Source organism: Gymnoscopelus braueri (genome assembly GCF_963280865.1).
Source record: "Gymnoscopelus braueri genome assembly, chromosome: 22".
NCBI classification, from domain to species: Eukaryota; Metazoa; Chordata; class Actinopteri; order Myctophiformes; family Myctophidae; genus Gymnoscopelus; species Gymnoscopelus braueri.
Genome location: NC_137624.1, coordinates 14,065,122 through 14,085,640, shown reverse-complemented (window position 1 = coordinate 14,085,640; position 20,519 = coordinate 14,065,122). Strand labels below are relative to the sequence as shown.

General features: G+C 40.7%; 1 protein-coding gene across 1 annotated transcript in view; it reads left to right on the top strand.

Annotated features, from left to right (window-relative positions):
- The window catches only part of atp8b1 (ATPase phospholipid transporting 8B1), a 41,154-nt gene that overhangs the window by 7,671 nt on the left and 12,964 nt on the right, over positions 1-20,519 (top strand). The window contains exons 2-17 of the mRNA XM_080419778.1: positions 4,639-4,810; positions 5,392-5,489; positions 8,604-8,717; positions 9,493-9,591; positions 9,968-10,029; positions 10,764-10,836; positions 11,231-11,301; positions 11,932-12,014; positions 16,583-16,741; positions 16,874-16,962; positions 17,221-17,411; positions 17,553-17,637; positions 17,994-18,117; positions 18,461-18,504; positions 18,908-19,064; positions 20,012-20,200. Coding sequence (XP_080275904.1) covers positions 4,657-4,810; positions 5,392-5,489; positions 8,604-8,717; positions 9,493-9,591; positions 9,968-10,029; positions 10,764-10,836; positions 11,231-11,301; positions 11,932-12,014; positions 16,583-16,741; positions 16,874-16,962; positions 17,221-17,411; positions 17,553-17,637; positions 17,994-18,117; positions 18,461-18,504; positions 18,908-19,064; positions 20,012-20,200 — 1,792 coding nt within the window. The 5' untranslated portion in view covers positions 4,639-4,656. The remainder of the gene's footprint in view (positions 1-4,638; positions 4,811-5,391; positions 5,490-8,603; positions 8,718-9,492; positions 9,592-9,967; positions 10,030-10,763; positions 10,837-11,230; positions 11,302-11,931; positions 12,015-16,582; positions 16,742-16,873; positions 16,963-17,220; positions 17,412-17,552; positions 17,638-17,993; positions 18,118-18,460; positions 18,505-18,907; positions 19,065-20,011; positions 20,201-20,519) is intronic.

Genomic DNA, 20,519 nt, shown 5'->3' with positions numbered 1-20,519 from the left:
ACTGTACATGCATACATTACATTCCTATACTATGACACACACATGTAGACAATATACAGACACTTTCTGTATACATGCACGCGGGCACACACACAAACACATTATCCCATCTCTCTCACACACTTACGTACGTACCGAACTGTACATAAAGTAGGCTACTACTCTGTACTGTATGTATATACACAAATGAAATCGGGAGGTTCCCGGTTCAATCCCCGCCCTCCTGGATTCGTGTTGAAGTGTCCTTGAGCAAGATGCAAGATGCCTCCACTGTCGGTGTGCGAATGTAAAGCACATCTTAAAGCGCTTTGGAGAAAAGCATTACATAAAATGCACCATTTACCCAGTTATTCCACATGTTACCCAGCTCTAAATAATATCATCACTGAACTGGAAAAGGATCCACATAGGATGTTTAGATCCACATAGGATGTTTAAAGTGTCAACTTGGCTCTAAACATCCTATGTGGATGGAATTACATCTGCAGTACCCCTGAATGACTTAATATACCTTGTTGTGCAAGGTGTCAGGCACTGACAATTAGCCGATCTGCAATCCCACAACACGTCGTGCTGTGATGCGTTGTGAGCTTGTAGGTCGGCTATTTTAGTGCGGGACATCAGCGTGCAACTAAGTATAAATCCGCCTTAAAGGCAATTATATATTTGAATTGGGGCTCTAGTGAATCTGTTTGTTATGGAAGTGTTCCTTGACAAAACAAAGCGCTGCATTATCTTCTTAGCTAACAACACTGTAGAGCTCAAGACCCTGATGTCAGATAGGACTGTGGAGGGCAGAAAAAAACTAAATATGATACAAACTTTCTTTTGTTAACGTTTTTTTTTAATGGCTGCTTTGACCAGCAGTGAGGAAGCATCTCTAATGAGTTGCTTCCTTCTATTCCAGTTTTACTATATTTTGTTTCACCCAATTTCTGAATGAACATAACAGTTTGTTTATGATTTCTGTTGTGATTGTTGTTGGCAAAAGTTTTTCTTAGTTTGTCTGAAAACCGAGTTTTCTCTCACAACTGAAGCCTTGATGGAGGTTTGTCTGACAACTGATGGGTGTCTTAATGTGGACACTGTATTGCTACCATTGATGTTGAGATGGTTAAGGCTATAGGGCCCTATGGCTTATGGTCAACCTGGTCTTATGTTGCCTTGTCTGGTGGTGGTATTTTTAGAAACCAGTCTAAGGAAACTAACCAGACCTGCTAATTGCCTCTAGCGTGTTAAACATTTACACGTCCAGACCTCACCTGGCCCAGTTTGGCAAGCTGCCATTGCCAAACGTGTGTGTGTGTGTGTGTGTGTGTGTGTGTGTGTGTGTGTGTGTGTGTGTGTGTGTGTGTGTGTGTGTGTGTGTGTGTGTGTGTGTGTGTGTGTGTGTGTGTGTGTGTGTGTGTGTGTGTGTGTGTGTGTGTGTGTGTGTGTGTGTGTGTGTGTGTGTGTTATTCTGTCTCTAGTTCTGTGTGTGTGTGTTAGCACTGAAACAACATCTCAAGTATTCTCAGTCCTTGACCTTAGAATTAACAATATTAGTATTTCACTAAAGTCAGTGATGCTAGCATAACAAACAACCATGAGCAGGCTAACTTAGTTTAGAGTGAATATAAACTCCAACATATAAGACGTATACTCTAATTATGCACAGTTGCAGAGTAGAGAAGATGCAGTCTGTCCAGCTGCTGGGGTCTGAGTCCTCTCTCGTGATTTTATAAAATTGGTATCACAACCTGAAAATGTGTTTTCTGTTTACTAACGAGTTGGAGAGTTGTTACTGAACAAACACTATGATTGTTATCAGAATATAGAGCTATTTAAAATTTGAACCTAAAATATCGCACTTTTAAGAGCGGCACTAGTGAGCTCCATGGAGTATTGCGCAGTTGCTACTTTCTCTTTGGGATCACTGTCTTGGGCTATTTAAACGAGTATCAAATCTAGTCCTAAAGTATTGTATAAATTGACTAATGGCTGGTAATGATTAGCTAGCTCATTGTGCTCTGGTTCTGGCAAGGCTCGACATAATTTGCCTAGTTGTGGGTGTTGTCAGGGGGTGTGCACAAAATGACTCTGCAGACAGCGGGAGCTCAGCAGACGTTCAATGGTGGTGTTGAGACGTTGTGTTGTGTGGGAAACTGATGAGCCAGGCAAAGGGAATCTAGTGTTGTCACACAGGATCAACCATTAAGCACAGGAATCAATACGTATCAAGAGTTGTGCAGAAGTCATGTGAAGAGATTTGATGTAGAGGGGGAAAAAAGGAGTCAGCCTAGTATAGACCCCTGGGGATTCCTGTCCACGAAGTAGACGGGGAAGTAGGGTTGTTTAAGTGGTTAAAATAAAATCAGGAATATAGAGAGCTGTTTTTAAATATACTAGCTTTACAGTATATTCGGTTAATTTCAGTAAAGTAGCTGCCTGAGAACTGCATCCTGTACAGTGAAACTAAGTAATTAGCCTAAATGCACTTCATACCCAGTAACAACAACTAGAATCGAGTTTCTCTGCACTGGTCGTAAACCTAAAAACAGACTACTGCTTGTTCTCAAATTTCTACCTTCTTTCTTTTTATATTTCTATTACTTCGGCCCACCCTGTTGTGGAAATTATGAACACCATGCATCGTAGATCTGTTGAGGATCTACAAATTACAGCATGTTCTAGCACTGTTGTAATAAATTAATTAGATAAGCACACTAGCTACGTATATGCCTAAATTGTAGAATAGGAGGACAATTTACTGATGATGATGATATGGGAGATTTTAAAAAGGTGTGGCACATTCCTCTCATTCTTTATGACATGGCACTGTAGGGGCCAAGCCGTCTAGAAAAGGGTCTGTCTATCTGTGGGTGTGTCCGTCTGGGGCTAACTTCACAATCCGCTGGGCCAATCAGCACCAAGTGTCTTGTGCACGCTGGCAGTAGGCCAAGGAAGAATATCGCCGGGCTTACATATATTTTATATGTAACATTTTATAAGCCAAGCAAAAATGTACACGACAAGTGTATGCACACAGTATACATGCTATCTCTGACATGTACTGTAATGATTTTATAATAATAGTAATTAGAGTGGGAAGTCACATGTTGAATCCTAATCATAATAAGCCTGTGTTACAGCATTCTATTATGTTGAGTGTCTATACTGACTGACTATACCGGTCATTTACATTTGAAGTGCTCCAGTGGAGCTGGTTAGTGTACAACAGTGGAAGACTGGTATTTTTTAAATAAGATAATCAATTTTGACATTTGTTTTTCCTTTTTAATACAGTTAGTAAAAATACCCAAAATAATCTACAGTTGCAGCCCTACTGGGAACTGGCATGGGACTCTGATTGTCCTGGGCAGCTCCTGGTCAACAGTCAAATACTGTGGTTGTATTGAACCGGGCAGCTCCCTCCCTGGTGTGAATATGTGTAATAAAATGCAAATCAGGAAAATGGCCTCTGTGACCAGACAGAATTAAGTAGTTAAGTCAACCTTAGACTAGGTCAAATAAATTTGTCCCACATGCACAACAGTCTCACACACACACACACACACACACACACACACACACACACACACACACACACACACACACACACACACACACACACACACACACACACACACACACACACACACACACACACACACACTTTCTCAATGGCACTTTAGATGCATTGCTAGGGGTACTGCAGATGTAATTCCAGTCACTGACACAGCTGGGGATCAAACAGCTTCACTTTCAGTTACTGGTTGCCACCCCAGTACCGTGAGCCTCAGTCCAGGTACCAAAGTGTGTAGATACATTTATGCTGGTCAGACTGCATTCTTTTTTGGCTGTACTTGGAGTGTTCTGCTGATGGGCAGACTAAAGATTTTTTCATGTAAAATACAGTGAGGCAATTTCCTCTTAGAAGTACACTGCAGTGGTGTGTGACTGCTGAAGAGTCCCGTCACTCATGCTGACTTCATTGCTGCTGGTGGATGACTAAGCGTTTTTTTAAACTGATGCTCCATCCTCATCGTTTCTAATATTTCCTCTTCCTTCCACCTTCCTTCCATCTTTTCTTTCGCATTCATGCTCCTCGGAGGATGAACCCTACTCATTTTGGTGACCTCATGCCTTTCCTATAGAACCACACGCAAATATTTTTTTAATGCACTTTGTAGATTTTGCTGTTTCTTTCAGTGCTTTAGCCATAATTAATAAAATACCCCCTCCCCCTTCTAAAATGTGCCCTTAAAAAATTTACAAGTGAGAGCCCATGGCTCTGAAATGACAATTTCATTCAAAAGAAGCAATTCTTGTAGAGCTCCGGCTCTTGGATGCGGCAATAAAACTCACCATGTTCTCTTATAGAATAGTGCATTTTATTTCGTTGATGAGAAAAAAAGGAACATGGCTGCTGACTGAAATTGACTTTTATATCCGTGGCATGAAGAGGAAATGTCATAGAACATTTAAATGGTTCAATTCGGTAATGGTTTCAAATTATGAACACCAACTTCCACCATCTTTGCAACAGCTTTTAGCCTGCATTTATTGAACAAGTAGTCCATATTATATTATGATTACAATATGAAGAATTGACGATCACCTCATTAACATATTAATTGTCCTCTGTCCTTGCTGCAGGTGACTTCGGGTCTCACCATGAGTCGAGGGCGCGCGGATTCCCAGGCACTCAACGATGAGGTCATGCCGTACAGTGACGATGAGACGGATGACGAGTTGGATGCCAGCTCTGAAGGAGAGATGGAGGGGCCTCCAGGGGCCCCACTACAAGATGCAGAGACCAGGCCCAGTGGTCAGTTGATAACATATATTATTAAAATGTTGGTGTTGGTAGGGCAGTACTAGAGAGTAGAGACTGTACTGTAGTAGTTGTGGTGGTCATATATCCCAAACAGTAAAATTGAGAATGGTCTTTGTATTAATAGCAGTGGTGATGGTGGTAGAAGTTAGTAGGTGGTGATGAAACCCAAACCCAAACGGTCACAGAATCATCAAAGATCGTAGCCATCCCAACCACAGACTGTTTCAGGTGCTGCCACCTGGAAAGTGGTTCCGCAGCCACAAGGCCCCTGGCAGTAGATTGCTAAAGAACTTCTTCCTCCGCACAATTGGACACACAAACAATCTGGCCAGAGATAGAAAAATAGACCTGGGAAACGCTGATAACCCACCAATGACGGTTGCATAAGTGGAACTTCAATGCAGTTGCAGTAGTACTTTGTTGTGTAACTGAATGAAAGTGAAGCAGGAAGTAATCGACATTGGACACTTAGTTTTACTGGTGGTTGTAGCAAATATTTTCTTAATTATTGATCCATTTTTAGATGGAATAATAACTAAGCCAGAGCCAATTCTCTCCTTTGTGTGTTTCAGAGATGGGCTGGAAAGTGAAGGCCAATGACCGCGCTTTTCACCAGCTACCTGAGTTCCAGATGAAAACCTTTCTTTGTCTCAAGAAGAGCAAGTACTCTGTAAGTGCATCATTTAAAAGTATAGTGAATTGATTCAACTTGACCTGTTCAAATACCCGTTCTATGCCAAGAGTACCCATTGTAACCGCCTCTCTGTCTGTCTGTGTCGCTTTTGTGCCCATATATGGAGATCTCTGTATCTGTCTGTCTGTCTGGACATGCCCACATATGGGCATATCGGGGGGGATGTGCGGTTCTGGGAGGTCCTTGTGCAGTGGTAAACATCTGTGGAGAATGTCTGTCTGAAGTGTGGAAAGTGGACTGACTAAAAGTAATCAAATGGCAGGTGTGGGGAATTCAACAGTTGTGGGGAATTTGCCAAATCAAGCTTCTGGTGTTGTCATGGCAATCAATTGGTTCATTTTGGCCAGAGCCTTTTCTGGCGGTTCTGGACAACCGCCTATCCGACTGAGTCGACACCGGGCACAGGGCACTACACTCCCTTCGCGTCGTCTGCGATGTGTGTGCCGAATTTGAAGTCGGGCGGTCGAACGGATCTCGAGATATGTGGATTACAGACATACATGCAAAGATTGGGTGCATTTATTGCACAAGATGGGTGCCGTCTACTCCTGATTTCCTGATTGGCAGGTTTAGTAGAAAATAGTCCCTGAAGAAAAGTTTGATTTGCGAACAAAATTTAAACACCCATGACTTATTATACACACAATTATGTTGAGCCAATATTAAGTTTGGTAACGTTGTAAAGCACATACACGCAAAATCTAAAAATAAAGCCATTAACAGCATAATGGTCTATGTTTTAAGTACAATATCTGGCCATATCTGTGAATGGTCTGATGACATGTACTGACAGCGGCAATGCATTCTGGGTGTGCTCAAACATTGCTGTAGGCCTATAGTCTCTAGTCTAGGGGTGTCAAACTCGTTTTAGGTCACAGGCTGGACTGGGCAAAAAAAACTTTATGCAGACTTTAATTTTGTTTCTTATGAAGAAGATTACCTAGCAAGGATTAATGATTGATATCTGTAATTTTTTCACACAAAAATCTTTTAAACAAATTCTGTGTTAATGTTTTTATTTCTTTCATAAACCATACTGTAGGTCAGGTCAAAACCAGTATATATACATTGTCATCACAGGTGGTAGAACCTGTTCTGAGGCTTTAGACAGAATGGAGTCACCAAGTTACCAAATATTTACTGATAACACGGCGAGCATTGTCCCCTTTTTAGTAGTGCTTTAAATGTTGGTGTCCATTGTAATGGTCAAATTCTGCTTAGTACCCCAGCCCTGCAGGAAATCGTCTTGTCATCTATGCATGTAGACAGCAATTTTTTGCAGCCAATGCCTTCATTTCTTGGGCCTTTTTTTCAATTGATACCACATCTGAGTTATCAGTTATATGATTGATACCATATTTGAGTTTAGACCTGTTACCTGTAGAATATAAAGGAATAGATGAGTGGGTGGGGAGTCTATTGTGGGGCTGGTGCGTGGGGTAGTCGGGTGAATAGCAGGGATACACATACAGTATGTACACATCAATTATCTGTACCTTTATTCTTTGTGTAAATAACTCTGACAAAGAAAGGAAATATTTGGTGCATAAATGAGTAGCTAATGGAGATTGCAAATAATGCCAGTGACAGATGGAGGAAGAGAAGAAGATAAATCATTAACCATTATTCTCCTAAGCTTTGCCTTTACAGGTCAGTGGTGAGCGCACACACAATACTGAATGGATGTACTCATATGCACATCATGAGTAGTAGATTAGGTTAGTAGTAGGCAAACATGAGCCACCATAAAGTCTTTATTATAGATAGTATTTTTTATGTTGTGGTGTGATCAGCAACACACGCACAAAAACAGGTAAATGGTAGACACATCCCCCCCCCCCCCTATCACTGTGTGAATTTCTACAAATCTCTGCTGATTACAAACAAAACATTTCATTCAGTGATTTGGTATTATTCAAAGATGGGCACTTCTAACTTTGCCTTGAACAGACATGTGTTGTAAGGGTTTTTGTTTAGTGGTGTTCTGATGAGAGTTCAGCCAGGGTTGTAAGGAGATAGCTCTGTTGAACTGACCTGTTTCTAGGTGTTTGACACACTAGACAATTCTAAAAGCCAAGGGCGACACACACACACACACACACACACACACACACACACACACACACACACACACACACACACACAGATTCTCAATCACACATTCCGTGATTAACACTCTCAGACACTTTCTCTCTCTCTCACTCGCATGCGCACACATATAAACGCTATGTGCCTCTGCAATAAATAAAAAAACATTTATAATACTGAGAATCAAATTATGTAATAGAAAAATAAGAAACATACACTGCCATTGTGATATATTTATACTAAATAACTTTAGCACCATGATGCTATACGATGATATATCATGTAATGTTGCATATAATGATACTCCCAAATAGTACTACTGTTTGAGCTTTCTGTCTGTGTGTGTGTGTGTGTGTGTGTGTGTGTGTGTGTGTGTGTGTGTGTGCACGCGCATGCTCACGATTGTGGGTGTGTGTTTGCGTGTACACACACACACGTTTGTGGACACCTTTATGTGTGTGTGTGTGTACTGTATGCTGGTGTTAACGTTTTGTGGATGAGAGTACAGCAACATCTTGCTCTTCTCAGATTAAAAAGGAAGTAAACTTGCATGTGCAATCTGCTCAGATGGCACAGGGATAAAGTTCCTGTCCACCACAGAGTCTAGGGGTTCAAATCTACCGCGGCGCCACTGGCTTGGCCGAGCGTCTATAAACACAACTGGCCTTCTTCGGGGGAGGGCGATTTTTGTCACTCTGCTAGCGACGCCTACGTACGAGTTGGGGCGTCGCCTGTGAACGGGAGGAGTAGGACTGAGGGCGGCGCTACGTCCTCTCAGTGGGGGCTCCTCACTGGCAGGTGTGCCGGTAGGGTACAAGAGCAGTGGCAACACAGAAATGTGACGGGAGGGTTAATTGGCTAATCATTATTTCAATGTATCTAACATTCTTATTATTTTCTCCACCAAGAGATCATGCGTTTGCCTGTGTGTGTGTGTGTGTGTCAACACAGTAGACTTGTGTTGTTCATCATCATCATGTATGTTCTGTGTTTTCTTTGTAGGGAAATGGCATCAAAACATACAAATACAACGCTCTGACCTTCCTCCCGTACAACCTGTATGAGCAGTTCAAGAGAGTAGCCAATCTCTACTTCCTGGCCTTGCTCGTCTTACAGGTACAGAGTACAGACACAGTCGTTTGCAAACACAAGTACATGCAGTATGCAGAGACGGGGACAGATGCAGTCACATGGGGTACATCTGCAGAGTTTGCCCTATAAAATACAGTAAAACCTCTACCATTTGGAAGTTGGCATTTGAAAGAGACCAACTATTCCTACAAAACATTTTCTCCCATGAAAGTATTTTGGATCCGAACCAAGAAGCAGGAGGGGCACGTAGTGCTGACTGTAGATTGAACACATTTGCATTGTATTTACCTGCAGCATGGCTGTGATGTAAAGTGGTGATACATAGTTGTGACTGTGAGTCACCTATAGATGATTTAAAACTGACAACAATTAGCCTACAACAGTGAACAACATCCAACCTGTACTGTATGTGCTTCTGTTTTACTTAATTAGACAAAAAAAGACCTTGTTTGTTGTTTAGCTGTTAGTTTAGCTAGCTACCTAGGTATAATGTATTGTAGTTATTATACCTGTTTTTGTGATGTGACAAACTGAACTGAAGTTGAAGTCCAACCACTCCTAATATGTTTGGATGGAACTGCTTACATTAAGTCTGTGTCCCAATAGTGTATCACTATTTCTGTCTGTTTAGTGACTTTTTCACAATTTCTGTCTATTAACTAATATTTATTGACTAAAAACAATTAATTCATAATTAATAAAACACAAGGACATTCACAAATGAATGTTTTTCTAATGATTACAACAATGTAACACAATTAGACATGTACTGATATCTCTACCCTTTCGGATGTGTCAGATCATACCAGAGATCACTACACTGCCCTGGTACACTACACTGGTTCCACTTGTACTGGTCCTGGGAATCACAGCCATTAAAGATCTAGTAGATGACCTGGTAAGTGTGTGTGTGTGTGTGTGTGTGTGTGTGTGTGTGTGTGTGTGTGTGTGTGTGTGTGTGTGTGTGTGTGTGTGTGTGTGTGTGTGTGTGTGTGTGTGTGTGTGTGTGTGTGTGTGTGTGTGTGTGTGTGTGTGTGTGTGTGTGTGTGTGTGTGTGTGTGTGTGTGTGTGTGTGTGTGTGTGTGTGTATCAAATTTGAGTTTAACCACAAGCAGTGGTTTGAAAGCACTTTGAAATGTGTTATTTAAACGTCTCCTTGGCTGTGTGTCTTTTTGCTCATCTCTTAACAAAATCCAAAAGGCAGTACGTGCAATATTTGAAATGCATCTCTCTCTCTGTGTGCTTCCTTGTTTATTTCTCTCTCTGTCACTCAGGCACGTCACAGGATGGACAAGGAGATAAACAATCGGAAATGTGAGGTCCTTCTAGATGGCAGGTAGAAGATACATTCGTTTTTTTTTGTTTTGTTTATAAAACTGTGCTTCGTTAATTGAGGTAATGGCAGATTCTGAACACTACTTAAGTTTCTTGCTAAAGCTTTTATTATCAGTTTTTCTTCTGCCTTTGTTTTTCTCATTGTCAGGTAAAACCTTAAATACTTACATTCCGCATTCATACTGTCTAGAGTAGACTCTACACCATGTTTCATCTTTGAAGATTTCAGTAAAAGGTTCAACCAGGGCTGGGCGATAATATCACTATATCCAAAATCCCAGAGGACATCTAGTCACATGTCACAATATCGATATAGTATTTATATATTGCCCAGCCCTATGTATAACTGCCTACTGTGCCCTTCTCACTAGAGCAGTATAGTTGAGTTATAGGAGGTATCTGCAGACCTGGAGCAGGCAGATCTATACGTCTCATGCAATTTCATGAACCAGACAGGAAATAAACAAATTTGAACATTAGTAATCCAATCCAAAGTTGGTGCTCCCCCGGTCTCGACATTCTGGACATTTAGTGAAACAAAAAGAGCACTCCCTGCTGGCTGCTGCTGGCTCATTCATACAGTATATCGGCAGGTTCGTGGATTTGCCTTGGGCATAGATTTGCCTGTGTTTCCGGTCTGCAGATGCCCCCTTCTCTAGTCGTAACATATACTGTATTATATCACAACCTGTATTGTATATGGTAACTTAACATGCATATTGTTCTCCTTGTCAGGTTTCAAGAGTGTAAATGGAGGGACATGCAGGTTGGGGATGTGGTTCGTCTAAAGAAAAATGATCATGTCCCGGTAAGTTTATACTCGGCAGTATACAGCATCTCATTTAGCTAGCTTACTAACTGAGAAGTCTCTTATCATAGCTATATGTGGGTCAGTCCGTAGTCAACAATTAAGCCTTATTTTATACTTTGTAACGCCTGGTGAAAATGGCCGATCTGCTCGCTCACAACATGTACAGTATCTAGACATGATGCATCATTTCAACCCGTGTGTGTGTGTGTGTGTGTGTGTGTGTGTGTGTGTGTGTGTGTGTGTGTGTGTGTGTGTGTGTGTGTGTGTGTGTGTGTGTGTGTGTGTGTGTGTGTGTGTGTGTGTGTGTGTGTGTGTGTGTGTGTGTGTGTGTGTGTGTGTGTGTGTGTGTGTGTGTGTGTGTGTGTGTGTGTGTGTGTGTGTCCTCCTCTAGGCTGATATCCTCATGTTATCCAGCACCAACCCCAACAGTCTGACCTACGTAGAGACAGCTGAGCTTGACGGGTAAGATGTTTTTTCTAACTTGCACTTGCTCTCCTTACTCGCATGAAACCTAGTGTTTGTACTCTGGAGCGAACAAGCCCCGTTTATTCTGTTGTAGGACAAATAATGATCTGTTACAGATCTGCAAGCTCACAAGATCATATCACTGCAGCGTTCTCCTTTTTCCACTTATTAGGAATCATGAGCTATTTGAGCATTTTCTAAAGTATTGGGTCAATACTTACTCCTCGATAAGCCGTGTGTGTGTTATGGTAAGATGGTTCCAGTAAGCCATTACCTAACCCAGCCCTGTAGCCAGTCCGGCCAAATTCTCTGATGAAATGGGAAACGCCTGTAAATCAAACAAGACTTAATCCCGGTGGTGTCACTAATGGACCAGTTACTGCAAAGGAAGGGGCTGAGACAAAGCATCATTTTGTATTTGTTGTTCAAATGTTCTTATTTTCAACAAAAGGCCTGGGAAGGATCTCAGGAAAGTTACCATAAAAGTGAATCTAAAGTTACTACATGTTACTACATGTCACTTTCCATCAGTCATTTTTTTAAATTTAATTTTCATTGATGTCTTGATTGCTAATGTACTGTATTTGTTGTCCCAATAAAATTCCTCTGTATTGTATGTTTTACCAGAGAGACTAATTTGAAGTTTAAGATGGGTCTGAGAGTGACAGACGAGCGACTACAAGAGGAGAGTCAACTAGCACGCTATGACGGTAAACACATCTGGAGATTCTTCACTGCTTAATAACCACCCATATATCATTTTGTGTTCCAGTTATTCTAAGATCTCTGTCGCTTTTTGATCATATTTAACATCACAGTAGCCTACATACAGTGTTGTTGTGGGCATTGTCGTCAGTGGATGTGGTCAAAGTGTGGTCCAGGGACCCTCAGGGTTCCTCGAGGAGGGGTTACAGGTCTGTAACTCTGAGAGTTATAGCCATAGAGCAATGGGGGTCCTTGAAATGAAAAAGTTTGAGAACCACTGCTGTAGGATACCAGTGCTGTAGAGATTGATAAATATAGTACAACTGACTGAAGACATCTGGGATAGCAGTATGGAATACATACATACCTGTTCGATTAATGCACAACATTGTTTAATACAATTCAAAATATTACACAGGTTACATTACTCAAAAGTAAAATTACACAAAATATTCCCAGACATCTCCCCCCAGTGTGATAAGTGTAAATCAGCAGATGCAACTCTACTGCACAGTTATGCCCTGTGTCCCAACCTACAGAATTGCTGGATAGAGATATTCAGACTATTTTCCAATATACTAGAGGTAGAGATAGATCCAGACCCAGTGTTAGTCATCCTGGGAGTATCAGAAGGGATGAAGAAATTACAACTATCTCAACAGCGCCTTCTCTCATACGGCCTTATCGCTGGAAAAAAAATTGATACTATTATTTTGGAAGAAGAAAGAGGCCCCCACAATCGAACTCTGGCTCAACGAGATGACAGAATCCTTACATTTAGAAAGAATCAGATTTATACTCAAAGACAAACTGAAAGATTTTGAAAAGATTTGGAAGCCTTTAGTCTCCTTTCTTAAAGGTTGATAGGCTAATCCTTGTGGATGACCCGTGTCGCACGTAATCTGGGGCAGCACTTCTGGGGAGGGGGAAGGGAGGCGGGAGGGTCCCTTTGTTTTTTGCTTAAGTTTGAGTGTATTCTTTTCATGTTACTCGTCTATTTTGTGTATATGTCTGTTGGTTTTTGTTAAAAAAAGAAAGAAAAAGGAAGCAATCCATATGTATGAACAGAAATGTATAATATTACCCTGTGCTTCACAATAAAAAAGATTTGAAACAGAGATTGATAAATATCAATTGATGAACATCAGGGCTGATATAACTTCATGCAGGTCGGAGTGTTTTGATTAATGTGGCTGAATCACCTTTCACACTTTGCATTGCCACGTGGAATAACATTTAAACCCTATACTTAGTTGACCGTATTCCCAGGGGCTCTAGTACTAGGTCCCCTCCTGTTTTTGCTCTATACTAAATATCTTTGCCGATCGGCAAAGTGCCGATCTACAAGCAAGGTTTTGAGGGCAGTTTTAAATGTGGAGAGGGTGGGGGCAGCTTTGATTGATTGATTGAATACTTTATTAGTCAAAAATGTAAACAGCACGGAAGTACAGTAAAACACTAAAAGCATAACACAATAAAGCAGTGGCGGCTGGTGGATTTTTGCCCAGGTATTGCTACACCAAAAATGAAGCCAACGATAACATGAACTACGTTATCACACTAGTTTATTTTGATAGGCCCTGCCCTAGGCTAGTAGTCATTCAGAATCATTTGTGAAAGACAGACATAACTAATGGCATGAGAAAAAAATATGATTATTGTACTTATAGGCTAATAATAAAATACTGCTGTATTATATGATCCATATTCATTCACTGCAATAACAGACAAAAAGTTGTTTTTTTTTATTATTTTTTTTACAATCAGTCCGTGCAGTTCTATGTGTATATCTATACGCTGGGCGCTCCAAACCTGCACCCACAGCTATTGAAGAGTGAACTGTGCATGTGCAAAACTTTTGCGCGCCCACAGCATTAAGTTTAGACAACGTAGAACGTTTTTTATCTACATTTTATGGCAGATTATGCATTTCACTCACTAGTCATTAATTACATAATATTTACCTTGATGGTTTGATCATTTAAAAAACAAATATATATATTAAGTAATATTTATTCAACACTCTATTCAACACTCTATTGACGTGCTGCGTCTGGAATAAAGTCTTGGGGGACTTATTTCATGTGAGTTTCAGAGGGAGGGGTTGGGAACTGAAAAGGCCCTGCCACCCCAGGTTCGGCTCTTTGTCCTGGGGACCACCAGGGCGTTGTCAACACCAGACCTGAGGGAATGGTGGAGGAGGTCAGAGAGGCAGCTGGGGGCTATAGGTTATCTAGGGCCTTGTAGGTGGTGAGCAGTATCTTGAAATCTATTCTGTAGTTGACGGGAAGCGGCCAGTGAAGGTCATGGAGGACTGGCCTGATGCAGTCTCTAGAGTGGGTTCTGGCGAGTAGCCGGCCGGCAAAGTCTTGTACATACTGCAGTTTCTTGAGGAACTTGGTAGTGGCGCAGTAAAGGAGGCTATTGCAGTTATGGAGTTTGGATGTGATGAAGGCGTGAATGAGTGTCTCTGCAGCAGTGTGAGACAGTGTGGGATGAAAAGGAAGTGCTGGAGCAGAGCGCCGTTGCATAGCACTAGACCCCTCCCTACAGTACATATTACATTCACAACTATGATATTTAGCAGAAATATCACATGATTCTGTTCTGTATGGATTAATTACAGTCACCATCTACTGCATAATTGTACACACTCGCTGCTACTGTAGTATCAGATAACTTGAGATAAGGTGTATTTGTGTTGAGATATACAATGTGTACTTTACATACAGTAATGGCGATATAATACAGTTAAGTAAATTGTTGAAGGAATTGTGATGTACTTAGCCTACTTAGGAGGGGGCCTAGTATAGACCCCAGGGGGACTCCGGTCAACTAAGTATAGGGGTTAAATGTAAAAAAGTGCTACTTAGTTCCGTTTTTTGTGTTGCTCTCTCATATTTATGTATGTATTGCATCCTATTTATCACGTCCCTTCTGTTCATGTTCACATATTGAGTGAACATACTACTGTGGCTCCTCTACTTTATGTATGTAGATATTTGTCAGTGATTTTGCGGCTACTAGTTTTGCTATATGTTGTATGACAAAGTGTCTACTGTCCAAGGCTTAAGTCTTTAATCTATACTTACGTGACGATTTCTTGCTCGGGACTCTGGAGTTTGACTAGTGTCTGTTGTTGCAAAGATTCTCCCATTTGATCTTCGAGGCCTATTAATAAGTCTCCTTGCTACAATACTGTTGCCATCCCACCACCACAACCTACTTTTGATATGTGCTAACTTGCACCTTAAACTTTACACAGCCTGGGTGCCCCGGTGACTCACCCGAGAAAGAATGCATAACACATAAATAAGGCTATAGTCCCTTCCTGCATCTGCCCGGATTCAAATCCACCCAGAGGCACTTTATTGCATGCGTCATCCCCCCCGTTCTCTCCCGCCTTTCCTGTCTATCTGTTGACTGTCATATCGATTACATCCATTACACCACGTTTGCAAGTAGTCCATTTCATTGTATGTTTTTGGGCGGTGAAACCGCCCCTATAAGTGAGATTTGGAAAAATGTACATTTTCCTGCGCTGTGATCTGGGCCCAGGAAATTAGTAGAATTATCCTGCGCTGTGATTGGCCAATCACAGCCTATTCAGGACTGTGATTGGCCAGTGTCACATGACACATGTGCATAGCCCTATATAAGCAACCATAACTTGAAAAAAACCAAAATTTGGTTTTTTTCAAGTTATGGTTTTGTCCATCATAAAGAGTGTTTCAATAAATGTATTTATCCTTTGTACATGATTGATCGACTCCATTCAGTATTGTGATTAGCTAGCAAGACACCGCCCACTTCACACAGGGTGTGATTTTTTTTTATTGTTTGTTATTTAACAAATGAAAACAAGGGTAGTCTCATCCCATGATGAGTCACCTTTCAACTTGTTGGAACAACTAAGTGGAATGTAAAGCTGTCTTCAAAGAGAACAAATACTGACTGAAATATTCCATGTTCTAGTCATTCTGTTATAAGTAATCCACCCTGATACACACATCCGTGTCTGTGAACCGTGTGGCAACTCTCCAGAATGGATTTATGATATAATAAAAGCCACATTGTGTGGACAAAATGCACAATCAGAGCTACAGATTATTCTCTTGAAAACCTGTAATTCTATACTACAGTGAAGTTAGATTGCGTGATACATATTCATTTTCATTTGATTGTAGGCCTATATGTATCTATATTATAGTGAGTAGTTCTACAACAATAGGAAAGCTGAGGAAGGCTATTGTGCTGAAGCACGTACCTTTATAATCATGCATAACAACTAACAAAGGCACTTTATTTAAATTAAGGTAGTTATAGTAGATTGTTATAATGTGCTGTTCCAATGAGCTTATAATGCATTATGATCAGCACTTACAATACGTTATAAACGTTGTTATAAGTTGGTGTACATACATGATTATAAACATTTATAACTAGTGCTGTATAATGCATTATAAATGTGATTTAAGTGATTGTCTTTTGTAATCAATTAAATGTATTGGTCTAACTGTAACACCTCTGCTCCTGTGCTCTCATGTAACACTGTGACTCCTCATTGCTGTAGGTCTGATCGAGTGTGAAGAGCCCAACAACCGTCTGGATAAGTTCATTGGAACCATGCGCTGGAGGAAGGAGCGCTACCCTCTAGATCTGGACAATATGCTGCTCCGAGGCTGTAAGATCAGAAACACAGACGAATGTCGAGGATTGGTCATCTTTGCAGGTTCGTTCAGATTAATTGATCTTATTTTGTGTGGAGATAAAGTCTAATGCAAAATAAAATAGTTAACATATTTTCTCTATCTTGTTTCATATATGTTTATTTTCTTATAATTATTCTTAACGTGCTATCTAGGCGCTGACACGAAAATCATGAGGAACGGAGGGAAGACCAGGTTTAAGAGGACAAAGATTGATGAATTGATGAACTACATGGTGTACACAGTAAGTTTTGTCATGCTTACCTATACCTATAAACAACATTATGTGTATATGCTGAATTTAACCTATTTGCCCTTGGTGGTCAATATACTGTAGCTGTCACGCATATTTTTTGTCTCCTCCCCTCTGTTTCTCTCTTTTTCTTCCCTCCATCATTATCTCTCTACCTCTCAATTGATAATGCTTGTATTGATATAACTGTTAATTAAAAATGTTGCCAATTATAAATGTATTCATGTATATGTGTGTCCTCTCCTGTAGATCTTTGTTCTGTTGATCTTGGTGGCAGCTGGCCTGGCTATTGGCCATACATTCTGGTATGAGGAGATAGGATCCAAAGCCTGGTATCTGTTTGACGGGAAGGACCAGGCCGCCTCCTACAGAGGATTCCTTAGTTTCTGGGGCTATATCATAGTCCTGAACACCATGGTGCCTATATCGCTATACGTCAGGTGATTGAAACTAATACATCATTATTACTGTATTAACGGTTTGTTTTTTTAAATACAATATTATTTTGTCTTTCTAATCTTTACTTCTATTATTTACTTCTTATTGGTATAATGAATGATTTGAGTCCTGTATGTTTTCAGTGTGGAGGTCATTCGACTGGGGCAGAGTAAGTTCATCAACTGGGACCTCCAGATGTATTACGCAGAGAAAGACACTGCAGCCAAGGCATGTAATGTTTAATTTTACATTTACACTTCAGTCATTTACCACGGTGTTCTTATTCAGAAACTTAAAATGCCCAAAAGTCTTTACTAAAACAAGGCAAACGGCAACATGTTTCAACCACAACAGCTCTTCATCAGGGTGAAATAATGAAGACCTGTTGTGGTCGAAACATGTTGGTATTTGCCTTGTTTTGATAAAGGCTTTTTCTTCCTTTCACTATTGAATGCCCGGATCCTCTGCTTTTGCTTGTTTTATCCCGTTTGATCCAGCAGCACCTTGGATACTTTTAACTACTTTTAACGTTTAACTTGTTTTCTCTGTTAAATTAATTATTGTTGAAACTCGGACCACCACAGGCTCGGACCACCACACTGAATGAGCAGCTGGGCCAGATAGAGTACATCTTCTCAGACAAGACGGGGACCCTCACACAGAACATCATGGCCTTCAAAAAGTGCACCATCGCGGGACGCACCTATGGTTAGAAAATGCTTACAGTTATACTGATACTAATGAATTATTTTCCAAATTCATTTAGTTGTGTGTACTGAAATTATGTGGAATGTTTAAAAAATATGTTTTCATTAGAAATGAGTTAAGGGGATGGGTCGTTATTGAATTTTGTCAATACCATTAATTACTGTGGTAGAACTTTGTTCATTTCAAGTTTGTCCTTTATAGAGTTTTGTCACTCCGAATATGTCCTGCTCGCTTTATTATTATTCTAGAATGCTGTACTTCCATCTTCATTGTCCAAATTGTATTCATTCATTTAAATATTATCCTTCTAGAATTTTCTCACTCTAAGTTTGCTTTCTAACAGGTAACCCTACAACTGCAGAAGGAGTGTCCCTGGACAGAGGAAGGGTAAAGCTGATATTATTTTGATATTATTTTGATATTATTTCCCATGTATCATCTGTTAAAATGAACACAGACACAGATCCATAGTCCACAAAGAATTGTACTTATGTTAAAATAACGTCCAAAATGTCTAACAGTACCTAGACTGCATTTATTTGTAGAATAACCTGTATGCCTTGACAAGGTGCGTTGGAGGGCAGTAGAGGTCAACACTCTCTCTTCACTTATAATATGGTCAGCTTTATTAAATGCAGAAACTACATTTCTGTCATTCAACCTTCACCAGGTATCTGTCCGAAACATGCAATATGCTATTGTGTGCTTTGAGCCGCACAGGGACCATGTTACTCAAACAGTGTTCCATTTCCTTTGACTAATGATGTCTTTTTTTTTTCTTTCCTGCTAGCCGGTGGACTTCAGCTGGAACGACTTGGCTGACAAGAAGTTCGAGTTCTCGGACCATTCCCTTGTTGCCTGCATCCGATCCAGGAAGGATAAAGATGCCCTGGAGTTCTTCAAACTGCTCTCGCTCTGCCACACGGTGATGGTGGAACAGAAAGAGGGTGAGGAAGTGAAGGAAGGATGAGAAAGAAGGACCAATGGATGAGGGGGGAGAAGGGATGGTGGGAGAGAAGGGGAGAGCCTCTTTTCCCGGTGTTTCGCACAGGTGGACAGGGTTTTGAGGTTAGGTTTAGGCATCATTTCTGTGAGGTTGTTCTTAGGCATAGTGTTTGTGAGGTTAACTCATTTAGTGCCACTGGACGTAAAATACGTCCAATGTAATAAGCCCTGTGCCACAGGACGTCAAAAAAATGTTCAGAACCCAAAATATGATGATTTGAAAATGTTCTGCTCCATTCACTTCTTGTTTAACTTCTTACTGAAAAAGGCTGTATCTCGGCTCCTAAGCACTTTTTTTTTGCAATGAATTTTGGCTGTGGCACTGAATGTTTTTTTTTTACAATGAATTTTGGCCAGTGGCACTGAATGAGTTAAGAAGAGGGAGGGAACGAAATGGAGGAGGAGGAGGAAACATTAGGTTGGTAAAGGCAGGGGGAGAGGAGAGAGCAGAGGTCACGGTGGGATGAATAGGGAGAAATTGAGTGGAAAATAGATTTTCCCTGGGGAGGAGGGGGGGGGGGGGCGGTAGGCTCAACTGCAGTCCCTAATATAACATAAAATCATTTCAAATTACTTTTCAGTTAGCATCCAGAATATTTTGTTAAGGGCCTGTCACACCTATTGAAATAACATTGGCATATTCAAGTACTCAGTATACTCTAAAAGAAGCACTCATGTTGTATTTTTCAAATAATTGCTGATGAGGGTGGATTAAATGGGGCCTAGTGTAGCATTGCTTATTTTGTCCACAGATATGTAAAGAAAAAAAACTTTTGTATATTGTCACTCTCCATTTGTGTTCTTTGTTGTCTTTCCCCCAGAGGATTGTCACAAATATAAAGAACAATTTGGACATTATTGACCTCTGTTTGTGATGTCATACACACAGATGAATTGATATACCAGGCTGCATCTCCAGATGAGGGCGCTCTTGTCACTGCAGCCAGGAACTTTGGCTTCGTCTTCCTGTCTCGTACCCAGGACACCATCACCATCAGAGAGTTGGACAAGGAGCAGACGTATGAGATGTTGGCCCTCCTCGACTTCAACTCCGACCGCAAACGCATGTCTATAATCTGTGAGTTGGCCTTTGTATATAGACAGTAGTAGTAGACACACATAACTGATGGACAAGCACAGACAAATTCATATTTGTCTAAAACTGCAAAAAACGTACCTTTTTTTTATATCCTTATCTGGGATTTTATGGCATGATACTTTGTTGTGCTTTGAATTCCTAATAACAATCAAATCAAAGTTTATGAACAGACCCATAGTCTGATGCACAGTACACATGCACACAGATCATTAACATGGTGTTGTCTGCAGTGAACAGTGTACGGTAGTGTCCCCTATGGGCTCATTAGTGATGATACCAATTAAAATGTCCTATTAAA